General features: G+C 41.0%; 1 protein-coding gene across 1 annotated transcript in view; it reads left to right on the plus strand.

Annotated features, from left to right (window-relative positions):
• The window catches only part of LOC124593942, a 142,007-nt gene that overhangs the window by 2,280 nt on the left and 118,762 nt on the right, over nucleotides 1–20,965 (plus strand). The window contains exon 2 of the mRNA XM_047132292.1: nucleotides 13,156–13,247. Coding sequence (XP_046988248.1) covers nucleotides 13,156–13,247 — 92 coding nt within the window. The remainder of the gene's footprint in view (nucleotides 1–13,155; nucleotides 13,248–20,965) is intronic.

Below are 20,965 nucleotides of genomic sequence, written 5' to 3' on the forward strand. Positions count from 1 at the left end.
TGACGCCACACGTAGAAAATTGTGAATCCGTGCCATGTGCACAGACAGTTAAGCACAACACGTCCCATCACATCAGGTTTACACTCGGTCAACCAGTATCTTAGCACCCACGCCAGTTAGCTCCTGATCGTTTTGCCTCAGCGAAGGCAGTATTCGAAAAACTCTTGCGCTCGGGAGTCGTCCGTAGATCCGACAGCCCTTGGTTCAAATGGTTCAAATGGCTCTGAGCACTATGGGACTTAACATCTTAGGCATCAGTCCCCTAGAACTTAGAACTACTTAAACCTAACTAACCTAAGGACATCACACACATCCATGCCTGAGGCAGGATTCGAACATGCGACCGTAGCAGTCACGCGGTTCCGGACTGAAGCGCCTAGAACCACCGCTCGGCCACCGCGGCCGGCGACAGCCCTTGGTCATCACCACTTCATCTAGTAGAGAAGAAAGACGGGACCTGGACATCATGTGGAGACTACCGGGCACTCAATACCTATACTACTCCTATCGCTATCCGATACCACATATCAGAGATTTTACGCAAACGCTGGCAGGCGCGACCATTTCTAGTGTCATTGATTGCCAGGAAGCAGGTAGCGCCTGCTGATATACCGAAGACGGGCTGTCACGACACCATACAGCTTATTCGAAACCTCCGTATTCCGTTTGGTTTGAAAAATGCGACACAAACTTGGCAACGGTTTGTCGACGAAGTACTGTTTATCGTACTGCTTAGCATATCTCGATGATATCCTGGTCTTATAGGCGTCCGAGAAGTTGCACGAATTGCATCTGAAGACTGTTTACCAACGCATTGATGCATATGGTATTTCGGTCGATGAATGAAAGTGTTTGCTTCGACGACGTCAGGTGCCATTCTTGGGATACTCATTGTCAACAGCCGGCATCAGCCCACTGCAAGATAAAATTGCCATTATCGAAGAGATGGCTCGCCCCGTCGATTATTATCAACTACGCCGGTTCCTTAGAGCAGTTAATTTCTACAGACAACATCTGCATATTGCGGCGGCCATCCAGGCACCTTTGACGTCAGCACCAGCCGGGAAGGACCCAGCGGCAAACGACCTTTGCAGTGGACACCAGAGATGTTGATGACATTCGATAAGACCAACGTCAGGCAGTAACCTTCTATTTCCTAAAGCTCGAACACCAATCAACTGAAAGATCTAAGTTAATACAAAGAATACTAATAAAAAGCGGATTGTCTGTGGGCTCGTCGCCAGAGAATAATGTTGCGTTTCACTGTGCGTTCACAGATGTTCTTCTGGCAACCCCTCCCCCCCCCCCCCCCCCCCTCCCAAGGTAGAGGAGACCTCCGGGAATGTAGGGGTATTTATATTTCTCCAGACTTCAAGCTCTGGTGTGTACTGCAGACGGTGCTTGAGCTTCTTCAGTCTTCAGTGCTGGCAGTGACGGTACTACTTCAGCTTGTGGTGTCGAGACAGTGTCGTCCGCGTCCATTAGTGTGGAAGGTGGCACTTCGTGTTCAGCGAGTACATCCTCTTGCTCGTCAGCTTTGCCTCTGGTTTTGTTGGACCTTCGTACAGTATTAAAAGCAGATTTAGGAGGATCCACTGCAGAATTGGTTTATGGTGAACCATTAAGACTGCTCGGAGAATTCTTCGCCGATCAAGCCGGGGCACGACAGACCGAATTGCCTTATGTACTGCAAACGGTGCGGGAGACTTCGTCCGTCCGCTGTCTCGAGACATGGGGCGGTAACTGCGTTCGTGCACAAAGATTTACTGTCGTGTACACACGTAATGCTAAGGACAGACGCTGTCAAGTTGCCGCTGCAGCCCCCATATTCTGGGCCCTACAGAGTTCTCTCTCGGTGTGAACATACCATGCATATAGACCAAAATGGGAAGTCCTAAGTGGTATCGCTGGAACGAGTCAGATCTGAACATTTGTTACCGACCCAAGAGGATGTATACGCTGAACACGAAGTGTCACCTTCCACACAACTGGACACGGACGCCACTGTCTCGGCACTACAAAAGGAAGTCGTACCGTTACTGCCAGCACTGGGGGCTGAAGAAGTTCAAGCATCGTCTTCAGTAGACACGAGAGCTGAACGTCCGGTGACATGTAAATACCCCTATATGCCCTGAGCTCTGCTTTCCCGGGGGTGGGTGGGTGGGGGGTGGTGGGGGGGGGGGGGGGGGTGGAAGTTGCCAGAAGAACCATTTTGCTTGAATTTCGTTTTACTTATAAACCCGTCTTTCACTTACATTTTCATCTGCGTTATTTTGTCCGTAGTGCAATAGGTATTTAGGTTATGTTTTAAATGCTTGTATGACGATTAACACGCAAAAAAGGAAAAGAAATTGGACATCTGGTAACAGAAATACATTTTTCGCACCACTGCACAAATATAAATAGATTATTCGTTTTTTAACTAATAGATCGGAATATTCAAATAATTGAATATTATAACAGATAAATAAAATTATATTCATATTCATAAAAATTCCAATTGAAAAAAGAGCGATCTAAGGAAAAATGAAACAAATGAAAAAGTTCATACGGTGATTAAAATGAAGTGACAAAGGAATAGAAATAAAAAATTACGTTTAAACTAATTAACTGAATAAAAATAATGGTTAACGTAATTTCAATAAAGATTTAAAATATAAAAAAATTGTACATGTGACGAGAATCAAACCGACAACATCCTGCACATGGAGCTGTTATTCTATGCGTTACACCACGCAATCACACCATACAACGTAAATTTTTTTAAGGTTATTAAGTGTCACACAAAATTCCGATATTTTCTTTCGTCAGTTACTGGCAAACGAGGGCCCACCAGGGTGAATGGCTGCAGTGTGTGATACCTCGGATCTTAAACTACATCTTTGCGTAGATAGTTTCAACGAAATTGATCGCACCACTGGGTAGTTCTCCTTGTTAGTATGAAATACTAGTTATTGTTAATTGTATTATGGTACATATGTTCGTGCCTTTATTTCACTGTAATTCTCGAAAACTTCATTGATATCAGTTTCATTCCAAACATTTCTTTCAGCCGATAAATGGTCAGACTGGTTAGTCGTTCTTGATTCAACGTAGAGCGGAGATAACTTTATATTAGATCCACTTTAGAAAAATTTCTCTCGCATGATGCGACTGAGACACAAATAGTCATGTAGTACTGGTTCATTAGTGTTGTACTGGGTAACGAGTCACGGAAATCTCCAGTGCTACAGCTATAGCGTCATCGGAAGTTCCAAGAACAAATTTTGTTACCGAAAGTTTGGAAAATTTGCATGATTTCCTTCATGGCCGTCTGTCGTTGTTACGGTTTTTGTACTGTATAGATCTATCTACGTATTCAAACACTGATCGACGAACTACTTAGTCTACTGTCCGATAATCTTACGCCATGAGCTAGTTCTCCCGGTATTGTTTTATTTGCCCTCCTTTCCCGATAGGTCAAAGTTAATGTCCATTTCATTACATTTTTAGCGCCAAAAGTAACAGCGTTGTGTATAATTGTAGTTCGTTCCGTGACTAAAATCTCAACTGGGACTATTAATTTAGCGAATCCTTAATTGAAAGTCATTTTTGGAGACTGTAGACATTGTTGGACTAAATTTAGTTCCTCCAGTAACGTGTGCCAAAAGTTGATGTAGGTGAACAAGGTAAAATCTCATAGAGCTGTAAGTATCATGCTTGCTGCATATCTAGTATCAAGGTTTGCCTTGCATTAATCTTGCATATCTTCCAGAATGCTTTCAAAGGTTTCGACGTTTTTTTATTATGATTTAAACTGCATTGTGATCAGCATTCCAGCGATTATCACTCATTTCAAACCTTATGCCATTATTTTTTATTTTTTTTCATTTCCTAAGTGATTCTCATGTACATGTTGAAGACGAAAAGAAATAACATAACTTTTCTACAGTTCCAAAACAGATCACATAAGGACGCATGAACTGCACGAAGATCTAAGGAATGATTAGTGTACGGAGTGAACAGAGTTTTTGGACTAAGTTTTCGAATATTTGTTGTTGTGCTCTCGATGAAAAGCCTACATTTATGCGGCATTGTCATAACCTTGAAAGCTACACAACGCAATATCCAGCAGATCTTTTTCCATCTGCAGGTGAGTATCTTCTCATATATCTCTGCAGTGCTGCCCGACGTAAGAAAACCTACGATTACTGCTCAGCTGTGTACATGATATAGGTATGAAAAAACGTTTATGCAGAATAACTGCGTCTGACAACGGGTTATCTACCAGGAAGCAGCGGTATAACAGTTGTAAATTGTCGTAGCTGTGTTGAGAAAGGACCAGAGTTCCAAGAGCTGATAGAAAGTACTGATGCTAAATCGTTATAGGCACTGAAAACTGGCTAAAGCCGGAGATAAGTGAAGCCGAAATTTTTGGGAAGGACATAACGGTGTTCAGAAAGAATAGGCTGAACACAGTTGACGGTGGCGTGTTTGTTGCTGTTAGAAGTATTTATCTTGTAGAGTAACTGAAGTAGATAGTTTCTGTGAGTTAGTATTGGTAGAGGTCATTCTTGGCAACCGAAATAAGTTAATAATTAGATCCTTATATCGACTTTGCAACTCAGATGATTGAACTGCTGGAAGGTTCAAAGAAATCTTGAATCTAATTTCAAACACTTGCCCGATTCATACAATTATAGTCGGTGGTGCCTTTAATTTACCATCGCTGTGTTGACGAAAATACATGTTTAAATCCGGAGCTATGCCTAAAATATCAACTGAAATTGCCTTGAACACATTCTCTGGAAATTATTTCGAGCGATTAGTTTGTAAGTCCATTCGAATAGTAAGCGGTTGTGGAAACACACTGACTTCTTAGCAACAAATAATCCTGAGCTAGTAAAGACCATCAAAGCAGATAGAAGGATTAGTGAACAGAAGGTGGTCGTAGCGAGACTGAATACCGTACCTGCCATATCCTTCAAAAATAAACTATAAACGTACATATTCAAAATAGCAGATAAAAATTCCCTTGACGGCTTCCTGAGAGACAACCTCCTCTCCCTCCAAGTAAACAACGTAAATGTAGACCAGATGTGCTTGCACTCAAAGAAATAGTATCGACAGCAATTGAGAGATTTATACCAAATAACAACAAATGACTTGGTACTCAAAATAGTTCACAACACTGTTGCAGAAACAACGAGAAAAGCGTGCCAAATTTAAACGAACGCAAAATCCACAAGGTTGAGGATCTTTTACAGAAGTACGAAATTTAGCGAGGACTTCAATGCGAGATGTTTACAACAGTTTCCACAATCAAACTTTGTCTCGAAACCTGGCAGAAAATCCAACGAAATTCTGTTCGCATGTTAAGTATGCTACCGCCAAGACACACAAATGCTTTCTCTGCGCGATAGCAACGGAAATGCTATCGATGACAGTGCTGGTAAAGCAAAGTTACTAAATATAGCCTTCCGAAATTCCTTCACCAAAGAAGACGACGTAAATATTCCAGAATTCGAATCAAGAATAGCTACTAACAAGAGTAACATAGAAATCGATATCCTCGGAGTTGTGAAGCAACTTATATCACTTAATAAGAGCAAATCTTCCGGTCCAAACTAGTACCAGTTATGTTCCTTTCAGAGTATGCTGAAGCAATAGCTCCAATCTTAACAATAATATACAACCGCTCGCTTGACGTAAGATCCGCACTCAAAGACTGGACTGTTGCACAAGTCACGATAATATTCAAGAAAGATATTAGGAGTAATTCGTATTACAGGCCCATATCATTAACGTAGATATACAGCACGATTTTGGAACATAATATTACCTTCGAACATGATGAATTACGTCACAGAGAACGGTCTATTGACGCACAGTCAACACGGATTTAGAAAACATCATTCTTGTGAAACACAACTAGATCTTTACTCACACGAAGTGCTTCCGTATTTCTAGATTTGCAGAAGTGTTTTGACAGTGTACCTCACAAGCTGCTTGTAATCAAATTGCGTGCTTATGGAGTATTGTTTCAGTTATGCGACTGAATTCGTGATTTCCTGTCAGAGAGGTCGGAGTTCGTAGTAATTGACGGAAAGTCATCGAGTAAACCAGAAGTGAATTCTGGCGTTCCCCAAGGTAGTGTTATAGGCCCTCTGCTTTTTCTTATCTATATAAGCGATTTAGGAGACAATCTGAGGAGCCGTTTTAGGTTGTTTGGAGATGATCCTGTCGTTTATCGTCTAGTTAAGTTATCATAAGACCAAAACGAATGGCAAAACGATTTAGAGAAGATATCTATATGGTGCGAAAATTGATGTTTGACCCTAAATAATGAAATGCATGAGGTCATCCACATGAGTGCTAAAAGGAATTCGTTAAAATTCGGTTACACAATAAATCAATCAAAACAAAAGGTCGTAAATTCAAATAAATACCCAGGAGTTAAAATTACGAATAACTTAAATTGGAAGGAACACATAGAAAATATTGGGTGGAAGATGAAGCAAAGGCTGCGATTTTTGGCAGTACACTTAGAAGAGGCAACAGATCTACTAAAGAGACTGCCTACACTACGCTTGTCCGTCCTGTTTTGGAGTACTGATGCACGGTGTGGGATCATTACCAGATACCATTAACAGAGTACCTCTAAAAGGTTCAAAGAAAGCAGCACGTTCTGTATTATTGAGAACCAGAGGAGAGAGAGTCACGGATACGATACAGATTTTGATGTGGACATCATTAAAACAATAGCGTTTCTCATTGCGGCTGGATCTTCTCACGAAATTTCAATCACCTACTTTCTACTCCGAATGCGAAAATATTTTGTTGACGCCGAGCTACATGGAGGGGGGGGGGGGGGGGGGGACGATCATCCGAATAAAAAGGGGAAATCAGAGCTCGCACGGAAAGAAAGATACAGGTACTCATTTTCTCCGCACCCTGTTAGAGTGTGGACGAATAGAGAATTATTGTGAAGGTCGTTCGATGAACTCTCTGCCAGGCACTCAAGTGTGATTTGCAGATTATCGATGTAGATGTAGAAGTAGACCTATATCTATATAAGTACTCCGGAAGTCACCTTATTGTGTATGGCGGAGGCTACTTCCTCCCACTAGTAGTCGCTTCCTTTCCTGTTGGTCTCATAAATGAAGCGAGGGAAAGACGATTGTGTGTACTCTGTACGGCTTATCACCCTGTTCCTTACACGAAATGTACGGTGGCGGCAGTAGAATAGTTATGCTGTCAGCTTCAAATGCTTATCATTCGGTAGCTTCTAAGTTTCATGCAACGTTTCACATAAAAATTAAAAATTCTAAATACTCGATTGACAAGCGCAATGGTCTGATAATGGAGCCTCTAACTCCAGACTGCACCTTATTTACAGAATACTTTTTGACATTGTTTGGGATTTTATTAGAAACTGTCCTGTCCTGGGGGCAACGTGGTGTACATGGGTCCAGAATTTTCTCTAATTCTCGGGGAGATCTTTCGCTTACGTCAGACGGCGGAAAATTTTGTACGCTTCGCGCTTCGATGTTTTTAAGGATTCAAGAATGTGTTCTAAATTTCGCCTCTCGACATTTGCATGTCCTTTTCTGAACCGAGAGTGCAACAATCTCTGCTTTGTCAGTATTTTCCGAATTTTGTTATAGAACCATGATTGGGTTCGTATCTGTTCTTAATATATTTCTCGGCACATAATGATACAGAGCGCGATTTACAATCACTTTAAATTTTGCAGTAGTTTGTCTGCATCCATTATATTCGAAATAAATGATTTCCATTCACTGTCTAAGTAGGCAGCTAATAGCCGCTCATCTGCCGTTTCCAGCATACATACTCCCCTAGTCTTCTTTATGAACTTTAGTAATTATCAAATCTATGATGACATCAGTATCACTAATCTCTATACTGGCACTGTCGTTAAGGTCAGGCCTGTCTGTAACTACAAGCTCTAAAATAATTCCATTACGTGTGGGCTGCAGAACTAGCTGCTGAAGACCATTTTTGGAAAACTTGTTCAGAAATACACTGCGCAACGGAATTAAAGGATCACTCTTACGAAACCCCGCAACTGCCTCCGACTGCAACGCGCGAGTTTGAAATGTGGCTCAAAGGTGTCTATAGCCTTCCTTATAATGGAGCAAAAGCGTCGCACCCTGCTGCATCACTACATCTACATCTACATCTACATTTATACTCCGCAAGCCACCCAACGGTGTGTGGCGGAGGGCACTTTACGTGCCACGGTCATTACCTCCCTTTTCTGTTCCAGTCGCGTGTGGTTCGCGGGGAGAACGACTGTCCAAAAGCCTCCGTACGCGTTCGAATCTCTCTAATTTTACATTCGTGATCTCCGCGGGAGGTATAAGTAGGAGGAAGCAATATATTCGATACCTCATCCAGAAACGCACCCTCTCGAAACCTGGCGAGCAAGCTACACCGCGATGCAGAGCGCCTCTCTTGCAGAGTCTGCCACTTGAGTTTGCTAAACATCTCCGTAACGCTATCACGGTTACCAAATAACCCTGTGACGAAACGTGCCGCTCTTCTTTGGATCTTCTCTATCTCCTCCGTCAACCCGATCTGGTACGGATCCCACACTGATGAGCAATACTCAAATATAGGTCGAACGAGTGTTTTGTAACCCACCTCCTTTGTTGATGGAGTACATTTTCTAAGGACTCTCCCAATGAATCTCAACCTGGCACCCACCTTACCAACAATTAATTTTATATGATCTTTCCACTTCAAATCGTTCCGCACGCATACTCCCAGATATTTTACAGAAGTAACTGCTACCAGTGTTTGTTCCGCTATCATATAATCATACAATAAAGGATCCTTCTTTCTATGTATTCACAATACATTACATTTGTCAATGTTAAGGGTCAGTTGCCACTCCCTGCACCAAGTGCCTATCCGCTGCAGATTTTCCTGCATTTCGCTACAATTTTATAATGCTGCAACTTCTCTGTATACTACAGCATCATCCGCAAAAAGCCGCATGGAACTTCTGACACTATCTACTAGGTCATTTATATATATTGTGAAAAGCAATGGTTCCATAACACTCCCCTGTGGCACGCCAGAGGTTACTTTAGCGTCTGTAGACATCTCTCCATTGAGAACAACATGCTGTGTTCTGTTTGCTAAAAACTCTTCAATCCAGCCACACAGCTGATCTGATATTCCGTAGGCTCTTACTTTGTTTATCAGGCGACAGTGCGGAACTGTATCGAACGCCTTCCAGAAGTCAAGGAAAATAGCATCTACCTGGGAGCCTGTATATAATATTTTCTGGGTATCATGAACAAATAAAGCGAGTTGGGTCTCACACGATCGCTGTTTCCAGAATCCATGTTGATTCGTACAGAGTAGAGTCTGGGTTTCCAGAAACGACATGATACGCGAGCAAAAAACATGTACTAAAGTTCTACAACAGATCGACGTCAGAGATATGGATCTATAGTTTTGCGCATCTGCTCGACGACCCTTCTTGAAGACTGGGACTACCTGTGCTCTTTTCCAATCATTTGGAACCTTCCGTCCCTCTAGAGACTTGCGGTACACGGCTGTTAGAAGGGGCGCAAGTTCTTTCGCGTACTCTGTGTAGAATCGAATTGGTATCCCGTCAGGTCCAGTGGACTTTCCTCTGTTGAGTGATTCCAGTTGTTTTTCTATTCCTTGGACACTTATTTCGATGTCAGCCATTTTTTCGTTCGTGCGAGGATTTAGAGAAGGAACTGCAGTGCGGTCTTCCTCCGTGAAACAGCTTTGGAAAAAGGTGTTTAGTATTTCAGCTTTACGCGTGTCATCCTCTGTTTCAACGCCATCATCATCCCGGAGTGTCTGGATATGCTGTTTCGAGCCACTTACTGATTTAACGTAAGACCAGAACTTCCTAGGATTTTCTGTCAAGTCGGTACTTCCGGGGTCGACGACGTTTCAGACAGCAACCTGTCGACACACGTGGAGAAAAAAGCGCCAGACCTCAGAACTTCATGTGACGTGTAAAGGATGTTAATGATCACACATTGACACAAGATTTCCCCATAATTCTGCCCAACGCCCCCGTGGAAGTGTCACACGATAGGAAGGTCATTAGAGCCCCTCTTACCCATAGTTCACCCCCTATTTTGATGCCTCTCCGGTGGAGGTCAGAACCGCGTCGCACAGCGTTAAAAATCGTGCGATTTTATTATGAGTGGCCGAGAAAAACGATTCAGACACAGAGCCGCTCAGAATCGAAACGAAAAGACCTCAGGATGTGGCATAAAAGGGCGTCAATGAAACCACCTCTTTCCTTGGGACGTTGATTCCCACGCATTTTGCGGTAGAAAACGACAGCTAGATAGTCTCGACAAACTTGGACACTGCTGCCACCCTCGGAAGTTTGAAACGTTTTGTACAGAAACTGTGGGGTTGCGTCGCCATAGAACTTGATCGCATCTCTTTGGACTACAGTGCCACCGCAGCTTTCGCCCTCGTGTATAGAATGGAGCCACTAGACACTGTTCAAAACCACTCGACGAAATTTGGACACGATCCGAAAAAGCAAAGGATCCTCACACTTTTTAAGTTCTACTGTTTTGTATGCTCCTGTGGTATAACAATAGAGGAGTGCGACATTGACACACATGAGAATAAAATGGCAAAAGTGCCGAGAGCCACAATTTCGGAAAAACCCTCGAGGGCGCCAACCAACATTTATTGAATATTTAGAAATGTGTCTCTACAGAGAAAAGCCTGTGAAATACTCCCAGGGCCTACAGGCAGGCAACTGGACTTGGAGGCGCGTCACGTGGTTGCCTGCCTGCAAGTGCCTCAGGCTACTTCACAGATTTTCTCTGTAAAGGTATGAGGGTGGTTCAATAAGTAGTACTCCACATATTTTTCTCAGAACATATTTATTGTTAAGAGACAGAATTTGGTCACAATATACATCAACATGTCTTGTCCACATCCTATTTTTCTATGTAGTCTCCATCATATTCTATGGCCTTACGCCAACGTTGTGGAAGAGCATGTATTCCCTGCTGGTAAAAGCTCTTGTCCTGTAGACATAGCCATGTTTTCAGTGCAAGACTGACACTCTCGTCATCTTCTAAGTGTGTTCCCCGTAGAGAATCTTTAAGCTCCAACAATTCAGATGAAACGACTTTTCTTTGAATCTTTGTTCCGCTGTGAGCATCCGTGAAAACCATCGTGAGCACCCGTTTGAATATCCGAGAGTCTCGATCATTGCAGACGGGCTTCCAATGCTGACCGACAACTGTAGAAATAATTGTCGAGTTGTGATGCGCCGGTCGGCACGAATAATGGCATCCACACGATTCAGCATGTCTGGAGGAGTTGCTGTGACAGGACGTCCCGAGCGTGGCTGATCATGGAGCTCTTTTCTGCATTTCCTGAGGCTGTAACTTTCTTTACCCATCACCCAACTGTACTCCTATCACCTGCAGCATCGCCGTACACTGCACACAAGCGCTCATGGAAGTTCACTACTGTTTCTTTTTCTGCACACACGAATTCAATAACAGCACGCTGGTTGTAATGTGAGTCGTATGTAGGTGCCATTTTGACGCTGTACTACTATGGCTCTGCCATCTGCCAGAACTATTAGAAACTTAACTGGCGCACGGAACAAACAGCAAATGTGAAGCACCAACAATGACGTTTGTCTATTATATTAATGGCTTTTTAAAAAAAATATGGGGCGTTACTAATTACGAACCTCGTACATTTTTAAAACTCCGAGTAAATGTGAGAAGGTGCCACCGACGGTTTTAACACACTGGGGAAGGGGAGAGGGGAGGGGTTTTGGAGGGATCCATTGGCGTTTTATCCTCTCATGAGTCACTGTCTCACTCCTCTATTATCAGGCCACAGGAGGGTGCGAACAGTAGACCTGAAAAAGAAGAAGGATCCCTCGCTTCTTCGGGTCATGTCCAAATTTCGTCGAATGTGGCTCCACCCTGTACACAAGAGCGAAAAATGCGGTAGCGCTCCACTACAAAAGGATACGATCAGGTTCAATTGCTTTGCAGCCCACAACGTCCATAGAAGCGTTGAAACGTGTGAGGTGGTCAGCAGTGCAAAAGTTTGCCAAGAATATCTTCCTGTCGTTTCCAACCGCAAAATATATGGGGAAAAACGTCCAAAGGAAACGGGGTGGTTTCATTGACGCCCTGTATGCCACCCCCTCAGGTCTTTTCGTTTCGATTCTAAGCGGCGGTGTGTCTGAAATGTTTCCCTCGGCCGCTCACAAGAAAGCCACGTGATTTCAACGCTGGGCGACGCGATTGTGACCTCCATCGCAGAAACATAAAAATATGGGGTGAATTGTGGGTAAGAGGGGTTGTGACGACCCTCCTATCGTGTACCACGTCCACGGTGTGGTTGGGCAGAATCGTGGTGAAATTCGGTGCGAATGTGTCGTCATTAACCCACTTTGCACGCCACATGAACTTCTGAGGTCTGGCCTTTATTTCACAAGAGTCGACAGCTTGCTGTATGAAGAGTCTTCGAGCCCTAGGGTGATGTCGCGATTGCATAATTACAGAGGAAGACTATAGGCAGCTTTAAGCCAAATTTCAAACTTACGCGTTGGAATCGGAGATGGTAACGGGGTTCCGAAAAAGTAATCCTTCAGTCATATAAATAAACGGGAAACAGTCTTGATCGCATAAATTTTTCAATGTGGTGACAGGTTTCGATCTTATTATAAGATCACCTTTAGACCATAAATGTCTGCCGGAGGCTGTGGCAGATGGCAACCCTCTTGCTTTTGGCTGGTGGTTTGCTGGCAGTCTGTGAGGACCTTTTGGATCGCGCAAATCAGAACGAGATGTCCTGAAGAGATTCGTAACTGGTGATGAGACTTGAATTTACGGTGATGTTGTTGAGACCAAGGTTCAATCTTCACAATGGGTTGGGGTCTCAAAGACCAAAGAAAGCTGGTGATGTCAAGTCAAACGTCAAAGCGATGCTAATAGGTTTCTTTGGCTCTGAAGGATTTGTTCACCATGAATTCGTGCCACAGGGCCAAACTGTTAATCATTGGTACTACCGGGACGTGTTGCAACGCATTCGAGGAAATGTGTGGAGGAAACGGCCTGAAATGTGGCGAGACAATTGATAATTCGTCCATCACGATAGACATTTCGCTGATCTTCGACGAGGCGGCGAACGAGACGGCCTACTCCGGGGACTTTGTCTACAACTACGACTACTTGGCGGACGACTGCGTGGTGAGCACCGACGGCAGCTCGGCTCTCTGTCTTGTGTCGCTCAGCTCTCGACCACACGCGGTTTTCGATATGCGGGGCGATTCGGTTAAGCTCCGAGGCTGTTGATTAAATATCGATACATCGATATCAATAGGGGAATATCGACAGCCGATATTTTTATTTTATATCATATTTTTTTCACAATTTTCCGGTAAATATTTGAAACTGTTCTTTTCGAATTATAGCAGAACGTAATTTTACTTTCTCTGTGTGAAGGAGTCTTACTGTTTTTTGAGCTTTCATCACTGCCAGTCTTTCTCTTTGACTGTGTGGAGCATTATATGTGACACAGAAGAAGAACTCTGATTGCCTACTCCGGGGCGGCAGTGTGACTGAAATAACAGTATTTACAATTTCAAAAATCAGCACACCATTTTGCATTAAAAAAACAATTTTTCAGGCAACTAGTGTGCTATTTCTTCACATCGGCATTCTTAAGAAAAAGACAGTTGCTGAAAATGATGAACAAAAATCTATATGACAAGTGTGGTCGTTGCGGTGGCGGAGACGTGTGAGGGGAAATGTTGACGTAATCGACGCTCGGCGCTACCAGCAGAAACTGAAACGTTTAGCTTTACCACGCAGTTTTGACGCTACAATTGCTAGGTCACTGGCGTTTGCAGAAATGAGACAACAGCCAAGTCGACATGAAGTGTTCCGGACAAATCCGATACGTGACTAAACCGAATGATGGACCCATCAGACTCCTTTTATTGTGTCACTTACATGCAGTTACCAATATTAGCAAAGTCCTTATCGCCAAGAGTGAACGTGCATCATTCTTCTTTCAGTTCTTGCTATAAGGGGAATATTCAGCCTGCTACCTTGCTGATGTACAGAATATTTGATAATAAATCAGTACTTAAATATACAGTTCTAAAACCGGCAGTATATTTACAACGTGCAGCCGGTATTTTTATAGGCAGGTACGTCGATACTTCTTCCTCTGGTATATCGGTACTTTCTTCGAGATATTGGGAGCGGATAATCACGCTCATTTAGGTATCAGTATATCGGATTCGCGATATTTTTAAAAATATCAACAGTCCCACTACACTTTGCACCTCAGATGTTTGCGGAGCCGTTTACAGTGTCCTAATACCGTTTTCACCGGGTGAATTGCGTGGAAGTACTCACTAAGCGGCATATAATGTGTTTTGGTAGCTAATTAATTAAAGAGAAATCGGTCTCGAGTTTACCTTTTTTAAAATTGGGAAGCGTAGTAATTTCTCAGAGTTCTATCGTAGTTCTAAATAAGACGAATTCGGCAACATTGCTCACTTTATTTTCCCGATGCAATTTTTGGAGTAGTTACAATATTTGTCTGGTTCCTCTCGAAGTCGTTTGCTGTCTTAATGCGGAACTTCTGATTTCTTATCCAGGTAAGAGATACGTCACGGGGGTAGGAGGGAACGGACTTTATTAAAAGACATCTTCAGTACACCATGAGCTGCACTAGAAGTGTTTTATTTGTCAAAACTGGTTTTCGTATTTGTAGCACATCATCAGTGGCATTTGATACAGAGGAAGAAACAAGTGTATGTGCACCGATTTCTACAAAATTATAACTGTACATCAATAGCAATAATGCATGTCTACTTACATTATGGACTTTGTTGAATTGTGTGTTAGAAATTGTTAAACTGATTCTTACTGTCATTTAAGAGTAGGTTATTTTCTACAAGCCATGAACTTAAGTCATGAACTGCACTACTTGAAACTGAGCGAATGTTGCACACAACATCCTTTACTACCAAGCTAGTGTCATCGGCAAACAGAAATATTTTAGAGTTAGTTGTAATACTAGACCACATATCATTTATATAAGTAAGGAACAGAAGTGGCACCAACACTGATCCTTGGGACAACCCCCACTTGACTGTACCCCACTCAGACCATACAACACAGCCATTCTCAACACTGTTAATAATGGCCTTTTGTTGTCTGTCATTAAAGTAAGAGATGAACCTGTTGTGCGCTACTCCCTGTATCCTATAACAGTTCTACTTCTGGAGCAATATTTTGTGATCAATACAATCAAATGCTTTAGTTAAATCAAAAAATTTGCCTAGCGCTCGAAACCTTTTGTTTAACACATCCAATACCTCATAGAGAAAAGAGAATATAGCATTTTCAATTGTTAAACAACTTCTAAAGCCAAACTGTACATTTGATAGCAAATTATGTGATATAAAGTGATAAATTATCCTTACACACACAGCATTTTCAATAACTTTAGCAAACACTGATGGCATAGAAATAGGTCTAAAATTATCTACATTATCCCTCTCTCCCTTTTTATAAAGCGGCTTTACTACTGAGTACTTTAATCGCTCAGGAAACTGACAATTCCTAGAGGAAAAATTACAATTATGGCTAAATACAGGGCTACCATGTGTAGCACAGTACTTTAATATTCTGCTAAGTACTGCATCATTACCATGAGAGTCCTTAGTCTTCAGTAATTTAATTACTGACTCGTCTCCCTCATGTCTGTATCACAGAGGAGTATTTCAGACATCAACCTCAGAAAGGCATTTACAAGGAGAGTTATATGATTCCCTGTGGAAACTAAATTTTTATTTAATTCACCAGCAATGCACAGAAAATTATTCTTAAATACTGTAGATACATCTGATTTATTAATAACAGAAATATTTTTACTATGAACTGACATTATATCATCTACTTGTGCTGCTGACCAGACACTTCCTTCACAACTGACCATACAGTTTTAATTTTATCCTGTGAATTAGCTATTCTATTTGCATAGCATATACTCTTTGCCTTCCCAATAACATTTTTAAACATGTTACAATACTGTTTGCAATGGGCGACTGTATCTTGATTGTGATTACTTCTAACATTTTGATATTGTTCCTGCTTCGTTGTAAATGATATGCTTATCCGTATAGTCAGCCACTCAGGCTGCCTTTTACTGTTAGTACCCGTTTAGAACGTTATAATGGAAAGTAATGCTCAAGGGCATGAGAAATGTGTTAAAGAAAGCATTATACTTGTCATCTGCGTTATTTTCACTATAAACATCCTGCCACTCTTGTTAGCTGATGAGGTTTAAAAAACTCTCTTTTGCTGTTGGATTAACTTTCCTACATAGTTTGTAATTATATGTGACATTTGTTTGATTATGAAAGCCTTTTAGTGTTAAAATTTGTACATCATGGTCTGAAAGGCCATTCACCCTTTTACAAAGAGAATGCCCATCTAGTAATGAAGAATGAATAAAAGTATTGTCTATGGCTGTATTACTGTTCCCCTGCACCCTAGTTGGAAAAAAACACAGTCTGTATCAGATCATACGAATTTAGGAGATCTACCAACATCCTTTTTCTTACATAATCATATACAATATTGAAGTTACTACATAAAACAAATTTCTAGTACTTCCTACAAAGTGATTCATTAACCCTCTCTAGCTCAAGAAGAAATGCTCGTAAGTCAGATTTATTGGACCTATAAACAACAATAGTTTCACTAAATTCAAGTGGCCTTGTACAACACTTAATTAATTTTATTGCAATATTTCACCAGAAACAATAAGAAACGTCAGATGAAAACTGAAGCACGAAATTTACTAAACGACTTCAACGGACAGAAAAGTCTAAAAAACACAGTGAGTGAACGTTTCCGAAAGTTCATTAAACCGTTATTTCTCTACAAATAGCACGGAACATCGCTGAAAACTATTAAATTTAGTAAATGTATAACAATGCATTTACAACTTTGTCAGTAATTAGCTTTATAACCGCTACAGCTGCAACTGCACGCCACGTAATATTAGCACACTACTGAGGCGTAAGACTTGGATGAACGACGTAAGCATACTCACTAATAGCGGACCACTCTAGTTAATAACACAGAAAGAAGTATTTAGATTAATGTAAAACCACTAATAAGTCACTTTAAAGCAAATATTAACCAAAAAACTTTAAAATATGTAACTGAAGACTAAAACTTCAGAAAATATTGACAAGCAACAGTCCACAGGTGGTAGGCCCATTTCAGTACCCTGCTCCCCCCTTCCCCAGGGACGTTTTACTAATCAAATGTTAGTGAAACGCTTTTCTACAATCCTAAAGGCGGAATGTGGAGAAATAGGAACAAGAATTACGATCCAATACCCAGAGATGTACTATGAAATATAAGTGAAAATACCAAAAATAGTACAATACAGATGGTGTGAAGCACCAAAATTCATCAATTATGTAAGAGAAATCAAGGGTAATATGTGTAACACTCGAAACATATGCATTTATGAAGGTATAGCGTTAATAGTGTGTAACACTTTACAACCAAACAATTTGAAATATAAAAATTTACAGTGGTATGAGGTATCAAGCCGGCTGGATTGGCCATGCGGTTCTAGCCGCTACAGTCTGGAGCCGAGCGACCGCTACGGTCGCAGGTTCGAATCCTACCTCGGGCATGGATGTGTGTGATGTCCTTAGGTTAGTTAGGTTTAATTAGTTCTAAGTTCTAGGCGACTGATGACCTCAGAAGTTAAGTCGCATAGTGCTCAGAGCCATTTGAACCATTTTTTGAGGTATCAATTACAGAAAAACATCCTAAAAGGATATATAAGACACTCCCAAGGTGTGAAAACTTAGCATTTCTGTCTAAGTAATACAAGATTTATTTTACACATTCATTTCGAAATTTGATTTTCCTGTGTAGGGTATTTCTTATGGTGGGATCTTCAACGTCTACATTGTCTTCCCAGTACCTGACACCACACACCATATGTTTCCATTCTAATCAACGATATCACATACAATAAATAAAAGTTCGTGTCACTAATGTACATTTATGATTCCGATTTTGTATTTAACTCATGTTTCCCTACAGAATGTAGTTCTTGAAATGGGTCATTTGACTACAATACAAGACAAAACATGTAGCAGAAATAATATACATGTAACAGTATGAAGATCTTGACTTAGATAAGCATAATCGCCCTATAGTACATCACTTAATATCCTAACACTGGATAGTTTTCCTCCTACTGTATAAATAGAATTTCAAAGGAAACAGACAATTCTTGTATGAAAGCAAACAGGTAGACCAGCATCGACCTTACAGGGGTCCAAACAGGAAATTCCCATGAGACAAAATGCTTGCTTAACCCTAAATCTACCGAACATCTCATGTGTGACTCTAGGCCAACAATATTTGGAAGTGTAAGATCAAAAATCATATGTAATGACAGTATAAAGTATTTGGATCAGAATTATCATCTTTGTGTTATATGTGTTCAGTCTCAACGTATGTATAGCCATCTTTAATCTGCATCACGTGATACAAAGCATCACAGCTCCTTGAAGTTTCTTCCAAAATACATATTTTTAGAAGAAAAGCAGTAAACTTAACTTTGAATTCCAAATTTCCCATGTAGTACTTCGAATCCAGTAAGTTCATATATATTATGGTACAAAAGTGTGAGTTACTTAATCTAATCTTGGCCAAGTGTGTCATTCAATTAGCATGCAGTTAATCAGTAGTTACATAGTTGAGCAAGAAGAAATCATCACAGTGGGTATTCACAAATAAATGAAACAAAGTATTAGCACTTAGCCTAAATGGGTCAAGAAGAATCACATAAATATATACAACTGAAAGGAAATCAAGTTGTCGATTTGCTTACCAGACCATTCCTGAAATATCAGGTTGAATCCAACATATGACACAGACACTCAGCAGGGCTTCAGCGATAGAAACATATGCATATGGAAAAGAGGTAAATGGGTTGGGTGATCGTCACATGGATAATATTGTATAAAAGATAGAAGAAAACTTATGGCATGTTAGGAATGAAGGAAAACAGAAGACAGGGTCCCTTTATATTTCCCCGAATACCACCCGCCACGTCAATGGAGGTGATACCCAGATGTTGGTGTTGCCATACAGCAACAAACAATAGCATAACAAAAACTAGCATAATAGGCTGTATAACATAATATAGATGGAAATGAGCATTTGGCGTCATTGGCTGGGAGGCCCCTTGCGGAGCAGGTCTGGCCGCCTTGGTGCAGGTCTTATTAGATTCGACGCCACATTGGGCGACCTATGCGCCAGATGGGGATGAAATGATGATGAAGACAACACAACACTCAGTCCCTGATCGGAGAAAATCTCCGACCCAGTCGGGAATCGAACCTGGGCCTGTAGGACGGCAATCCACCATGCTCACCACTCAGCTATTGGGGCGGACGCGTAGTATAGACAAGGTAATGTACATGAAAATTAAACGAACTAGTCCCAACATGCAACTGAAAATTGAAATGAAACTTAAACAGCCTTGTGTTTACTCAAGAAAACAACCATGATCCAGTTTAAGATACTTTCACAATCATAATTCATAGCACAGGATACAAATCCGAAAGTCAAAATCACAAAACAAGATACCAGTACCAGGAGTCAAGTAGGACAAAAGCACATACATAAGTATACAGAACAATCGTTCCAGATGTCATCATCAGTTAATTTGAAGCATGTCACATCAAACATCAACTCAAAATCCCATCTCGCTAAATCACATTTCTGCTGCATGGAACAGGATTGGTGAACAAACACCCAAGGTCATCAGCCATACACAACATGTTCGAAATTTCAAGAACTTCCCACATTGAAGCCAGAAACAAGGAGAATTTAAGCAGGACAAGAGTATCATTAAATACAAGTAAATAGCGAAGAGCCAAGTATATATAAGTGTGCAATCCAGCAGCGTTAAACGTCATGTGTAATTGAGCAAGTTTGTGGAGCCATGAGTAAATATTAATAAAGAATGCCAGTAAAGAATACAATGTATTGCAATTAGGTATATTATCTGTTGTCAAACTAGGACAAAACAGAAATCTGAAAGGACAAGTCAGAGAATAATTAGGCAAATTTTCTGTTGTCATGCTAGGACACTGCAGAAGGCAATTAAGTAAATTGTCTGTTGTCACAGTAGGACAAAGCAGAAAGATGAGAAGCATAAAGGTCGAGTCAGAGAACACACTACCAAACACACAGCAGAGTGATGGAGTCAATCATAGAAACAAAACCATTAAGTTCATATCTTCAACATAAGACTTCAATAGAATGACAGAATCCCATTAAATACTTCATAGAGTCAGACCACAAAGCACAACTGCATCAAAATCTACAGAATAATAAATATGGTGCATCACCTACTTCTCAAAGCATCATCCTATAAATGTAAAGTGTAAGACATTCAATACAAAAGTGTATCATATGTGTAATGATTGTCAATATATGCATCACAATAGTCATTCAAAAGTATCATAATCATTTATGTGAAAAGCTTGAAGGCATATTAGTGAAAAAGCATAATAAGCATGTGTCAATCATGAGCATTATCAAAGCATGAGCATCATAAGTATCTCTCAGGAGCATTATATTCATGTGTATGGGTATATTCCCAACGACTGTGTAACAGGTGTAAGGTAATCTTAACTACCCAGTCCTCCATAGCTCTACTGACAGTCCATAGTATCAAGCATCATAACGAAATATTTGTGAATTTCGTGTAAAAGGAGAGTGCTATTGGTGTGTAAAACTGTAGAAGCAAATACCACATTTGCTGGGGACTTTGCGTTTCCCACACACATGATGTACAAATAAATAAGCAATCAACTCAAATATCACTTCACTGTTCT

The sequence above is a fragment of the Schistocerca americana genome, chromosome 2, assembly GCF_021461395.2.
Source record: "Schistocerca americana isolate TAMUIC-IGC-003095 chromosome 2, iqSchAmer2.1, whole genome shotgun sequence".
Classification (NCBI taxonomy): Eukaryota; Metazoa; Arthropoda; class Insecta; order Orthoptera; family Acrididae; genus Schistocerca; species Schistocerca americana.